This window comes from Agrilus planipennis, unplaced genomic scaffold (genome assembly GCF_000699045.2).
Source record: "Agrilus planipennis isolate EAB-ADULT unplaced genomic scaffold, Apla_2.0 scaffold259, whole genome shotgun sequence".
Taxonomy (NCBI): domain Eukaryota; kingdom Metazoa; phylum Arthropoda; class Insecta; order Coleoptera; family Buprestidae; genus Agrilus; species Agrilus planipennis.
The window spans coordinates 42472-48869 of NW_020438998.1; the positions used below are offsets into that span (position 1 = coordinate 42472).

A 6398-nucleotide genomic window follows, 5' to 3' on the forward strand; every position below is an offset into this window, starting at 1 on the left:
TCTAGACCATTGCTTAGCATTCGGGAGGACGCCGGTTCGATTCCGGGTCCGTCTGCCTTGGTCCAAGTTTTTCTGTGGTTTCCTTGGACCACTTAGGCAAATGCTGAGGCAGTAATATTCCACAGATAATCTTTCATTCTCTTCTGTCTTCATTTCGTCCGTCTCATCTTTCTCACCCGAACCACCCATTCCCACGATTCCTGAAAACATGCTGAAGCAGCATTACTGGCTGGTGGGAATGAAACACCCAAAAGTTTTCTAGCTTTAGGGAAATGCGAAGATTAGCGCAGGATAAGAAAGAGTGGAGGTGCGTGTCCAACCTGTCTTAGGGCTGACGACCTTATGATGATGATGATTTTACTTTATATCTTGTCATATCCTTTTAAATCCGAAAAGTGTACCTACACAGAACATCCCTTTTTGGCTTTTCCCTCCAGTTTTCATTTTCCATATTAGTTGTTGCATTCGTTGACTGATTAGCAGATAAAGCTTGAATTACCTGACAAATAAGAGAAAACTTATAGTTTTTCATCCTATCTGTAAAAAGGGCAGATAAGTTTGTTTTGTTAAGTTACTTAACATTTAATTATTTATCGTCATAAAGGACAATATCGCTAAATAATTTCCTTATTATTATCCTCAATATTTTAGTAAAACATGACTAAATATTAGCAAAAGAATTATTATTGTTCCTTCTCCTACTAGATATTTAAGTAAACAATTAGAAAATAGATTTATGAAATTATGAAATGCCTTTGTTGTAATGATTTTATTGTCTTGTTCTAGTCGGGATACATGGAGTAGTTATGAGTACTATTACGATTGCAACAAGCAGCAAAGCGTAGAAAGCGACGAGGGGAAATACCAATTTAAGACAAACTCCACAGACGTTAATGTAAGCAAAGGTAAGACACAAAACGGCTATGCACATTTTACAGATAAAAGATGCACATATCACAATGAGTGTGTGAAATGTCATAATGCCTATCGATTTAGTGTTTAGAGGACTAGTCCTTCGTATTGCCAGAGTAATCTTAGTCTTGGTTTTGGAAAAATGCAATGACCAAGTCCAAGGACCATTTTACTTATCACTATTGACAAATTAAAGACCTTCTTCTACTATTTCCTATTTAGTTAACAAGAAAGATATTATTTTGCCCTTATTATTAGAACCTGTAATTTGCATTACCAGACACGTTTTGCATTAGCAATAAGTATTTTTGAATAATTTCATTTGCAAATTTACGCCTTTCTAAATAGTAAATGAAGAATGAACCTTACTACCTATTTAAGAACGTCGAGGATTTTGCTTCTCTTCAAAAGGTTGTTGAATGTAACAGTTTTGAAATAATAATTCTGTGGTTTGGCGTATTAAAATAAACAGTATGTAACGAATGTAAATTTGGTATATTCCCAAGACAAACATTTTCAGTCTCTCTCCAGTCTCTCAGAGTCTGTCTGAGTCTCTGCGAACGTCTCTCACAGTCTTTCACAGTCTCTCAGTTATTGCCTAGGTGTTTTTATGGATTTGTCACAGTCTCTGTATGAGAGACTCGAACGATAAAATTGTTAATTCGGAGATTCGAGTCTCTCACAGAGAGACTGAATGAATAAAACTGAAAAATTGAGAGACTCGCGTCTTGTAGAAATACTGGGATCTCTGAAGTATGTTGAACTTAGAAAATTTTAACCAAGGCTATGGAGACACCACTTATTGAGAAATTCGAATCTCTCGTTCAGAGACTGGATATGAAATGAGGATCTCTCTATGAGCGACTCGAGTCTCTCGTTCAGAGACGCTAAACAGTTTTTTGACAGTTTCTCTCCGCGACACCAGAGAGACTCGATGAGAGATGGAGACTCGAGTTTCGCTTTCAGAGATTCTGAGAGACTGAACGTTTTTTTTTTTTGGATTCTTATTGGTTTGGTTAATAGTAAAAAGAAAATTTTGGAAAATATATGTACAATTATGTTTTACCTTTCTGGCACGGAATTCAGAAATACTAAAGACAAACTGAAAACAGAGATTAATTTTTTCAGATTTTGTTATCGTTTCAAAGCTGAAAATTGGTTTCTAGTAAAACGGTCCAAAAAATAAAATTGATTGACTTTATTAATCAATTAACATTTTTAAATCCATATTAATGATGCAGCGCTATACATAATTGGTAATAATAATGACGTTAGCTATTCTATTGCAGGAGGGCGAAGGCCAAGTTTAGAAAGACAATCGACGCTTTACGAAGAACCCTTCTATAGTGATGCCAGTTATTATCCAAAAACTAATAACAACCAAATAGTATCGTTTGTGGAGACAGGGTAGGTACATATATGTATATATTCATGCGTTAAAGACGCATAGTACTTATGTGGGGCCATATTTTGGCTCCGAAATACATAAAAACAGTAGTTTACAAATGACTTTTACAAATAGCTTTTTATTTAGAAGTTAATAAAATATAAACTTCATAAAAAGAGTAACTAGAACTTCAAAACAATACACGAGGTAGTAGATTTTCGAAGTTATAATTGGTGTGCATTTACGTATTCTACATTTTCGAAGAGGGTTAATTGTTATAATAATTATATTATTTATTATTATTAAGTCCGGAAGCTACAAGTATTAATTCGAGTTTTTCTTCAGACATTTCAAATAAATCGTTTTTTTTTTTTTGTAGGCAGTAATTGAATACAAAGGACATGAAAAATAATTCTCTACTTCTTTTGCTGTTTTGGAAAATTATCGTAATGGACTTTTTAAGAACCTTCCTGGGCCATTAATCAAATTTTATTATTCAGTTTGAATTCGCTTTTTATTTATTTTCCATTCATTCCTTCTGATAATCAATTTTCGTTTGTGGTAAAAGACAAAATTAAAACCGCAAATTGCTTATTCGGTTGCCTTTCAATGATTTCTACTTCAAACGGTTCAAAGGTCATACGCCTACACTTTTGAGGTCTTGAACCCTTTTCGTTCAATAAAAGATTAAGCTGTTACCTTCATTATGTTGTCAAAAAGCCGTCGAACCCACAACGTCTGGAAAATTACTTATTATTTTTAAAGAATACAGTTACTTCAAATTAGTTCAGTGGACAGACAACATGACATGGAGACATTTAATATAATCATATATATTATTACAATAACAACTAAAATGTATTTCCCCTGTTCAGCAGAAACCACGTAGTTAATGAATTTGGCATCGTTTTGTAAATCTTTGTTATTGTCTTAAACAATTTTAATTACAATAGTTCAATATCAAACTACTTTTTTATTAATTTTTTATGTTAATATTGAATTTCCTAATTATGTTGTTAACTAAGTAATATTATTAGAAGCCCACAGAGGCTATTTCAAAAGTACCCCGAGCGCCTTAGAACTACAGTAACTTCAGCCATAGATGTCGCATCGTGTACTTACGGGACAGAATGAATAATTATTACTACTGTAAATCTGGGATAGTGTTGATGTGTTAAATAAATAGGTGTCAAAAGTCGTACAACAGTGATGAACAATGTAAATTAAATAAGTTGTCGATTTTTGAAGGAATTAAAGAAGAAAAAAAATAATGTGCGATTTATTTTCAGAAATATGTCGTTCAACAGCTCCTACGAAGAATATTACGATGCCTCATCTCAGCTGTTTCAGGACGAAAGACACGGTCCAGAAGATGAAGACCGTCAATGGGATTCTGGAGGATTTCCTCCCCGCAAATCGACCACATTCTCAAAGAAATTACCAGAAGTGCCAACAATTTACAATCGTTCAAGTACCAAATTTAGGGATGGATTCCCCAACGCCCATCCGTACACCAGGCCGAAAGGTAGAAGAAAAATGCCAGAAATACCAACAAGACGTTGCAATAGCAAACAGAGTACCATCAATGATTATAGTGGTTTTGGAGAGCAAGGATATTCGACAAGGAGAGGGGCAAGTTTACCTCCGACCCCTACTAAGGCCCCCAAGCTCCTTCCTCGGATTGAAAATGGTACAAAACCGTTCAACAGTTTACCAGGAACACCTGGCAGGAAACTGCCCCAACCTAATCTTAAAAATCGCAGGACAAGGCTGCAAACGAAAAGTTCTTCCGTGGATAATTACTATGAAGACGGTTACTACGACGACAATACAATAATAAAGATTGATACGGTCGAATCGAAGGAACCTGTCTACAATGAGGATTACAATTACGCATATCAGAGTATGGACAATCTCCCTGATCAACAGCAGGGGGTGACATTGACTGAGTATTATGAGAATGAGACTGATACCAAGAAGTTCGGCGGTTACGTTGAAGACGTTCAACCTGCTGTTAATTACGGCCAGAGTAATTACGACACGACTAATTCGAGAGACTATTATGAAGACACGTACGGTTATGGAAAGGGAGTGAAAACTGCACAGTATCAAGAGGATTCAGTATACCAGAACGAAGTGGAAACGATAGCTTCTTCGCACGAAAAGCCTGTCTCAAACGCCTATACATTTACACCTATACGAACAGAAGGTATTTATCCTCAATTTAGACATTTTTTTTTACAAGTGAGTTAGTTTAATATGAAATATTAATCTGAAAATTCATTTTTGAATTTTTTACCCACTACACGTTACCTCAAATTAATGAGGGGAAAATTGTTGCTGTTGTCGCACCCCCGCCGGGAATCGAACCCGGGACCTTTGGCTTTACGCACCAATGTTCTGACCACTAAACTACGAGAGGTGACAACAGTAACAACGACCAACCGACCTATACGGCTAACGTCGAACTAATGTAACTATATATACTGAATATACTATGATTAAACATACATATATTTCATATTAAACTAACTCACTTCTAAAAAATTGTCTAAATTGTATGCATGTTATAATATTTATATATTTTTTAAAATAAAAGTGTACTTGGTTTGAATTTACCAAATTGTATAGTCTTCATCGAAAATGTCTCATGGTTTGGGTGGGCAGATGTTTTTAGGAAGGTTTTGTTATGTGTAATATCAATTCTACTGGTAGATTAGTTTAGATTTCAAATCGTGCTAACAGCAAGCAACGTCAATTACTTATATATGCCACGAGCACGCCAAAATGAACAAAAGAAATCTTTTTCAGGTAATGACTTTTACACGGACGTGAAAACAACAAAAACCCCTCTGATAACGACCACCAGTTCTGTAAATACCACTGGCTTGTCCAGCACGTCGCAATATCCATGGGACCAATCGTACCAAACCGAAGCAATAGTTTCCACGCCTGAAAAAAGCATAGGCTCAAGACTGAGCAATTTCATTCATCCACAGCCCACTTCGTACCATCATACCACGGCAGCAGCCACCGTGTCCAGCGTCGCTCCTACATACACGACAACCTCCTACAGCACGCCTTCCGCAGTCTCCACAGTTTCCGATTACGTCACCGTTACAGCCACCAACGTTCCAACGTCTCATCATCAGACAAGAGGAATGCTAAAGCAGCAACAATCCATAGATTCCACGTACCAGCAGGATGATTATGATAAACAAGACAGGCAAGAATCTATCGAGAGTTACGAGGAGACAGAGGAAGATTTGGAAACGAAGGAGTTGCACCAGGACGAGTATCTTCCGGAATACCAGCAGCAGCAGCAACAACGGCAAGCAATAATGGCGAAGGAATCCCAATCTCCCGCGTCTGTGATATATAACGAAGATGACGAGCAGAGTCTTCGGAGGGGTTCTTCGCAGATAACAGTCGTCGATCCGTATCATATTTTGAGCCAGAGGGCTGCCGCTGATTCTCTAGTTACGAATTCGCGTAGATCGTCAGCAGATCCGCGATTTGCCGAAAAAGCTCAGCCCGTTGTTGATAAGTATCCGCAGGACGGTGCGGCGGCGTCCATCGATGACCAGTTCGGGGTCGACGCGAACCGAACGGCAACATCTTCGCTTGAAGCTGTGTATCCGACTGACTTAACGCGACGCGCGTCGGTAAGACAGTCGCCCGCGATGAACGTGACCGAACCGAAGGACATTATCGAGAACGAGGTCGTACACGAAGAAGAACTCGACCATTTCGAGGAACATCACGAGGAACCCGAACCTGCACGACCGAAGGTTACGGCGCAGCAGAGGTGGCTTTGGGCGTACAACAAAATCATCATGCAACTCAATGTAAGTAATTTACGTTCTAATATTATGAATGCAAATGTTTGTTTTTGTTGGCTTTTCACGCCTTAAGTACTCAACCAATCATCATGAAATTTTGGGGGTACAGAGAAGGACATAGGGTACCTTTTATCCAGAAAAGGAAATGCTGTTCCCGATGGAAAGGAAAAATTAGTTTTATGTGGTCGATTTCACTTTTGCTATTGAGATGATGAAATTTGACGATTGATTTTCAAGTTGCATTTCTTTTTTTATTA

The 6398-nt window shown here is 37.5% G+C and overlaps 1 protein-coding gene across 1 annotated transcript; it reads left to right on the forward strand.

Annotated features, from left to right (window-relative positions):
• The first annotated feature begins 3592 nt into the window (after positions 1–3592).
• Positions 3593–6262, forward strand: LOC108741631. Its single transcript, XM_018476490.1, has 3 exons — positions 3593–4508; positions 5111–6147; positions 6251–6262. The coding sequence occupies exons 1-3, from the start codon at positions 3593–3595 to the stop codon at positions 6260–6262; spliced, it is 1965 nt and encodes a 654-aa protein (XP_018331992.1).
• Positions 6263–6398: the final 136 nt, after the last annotated feature.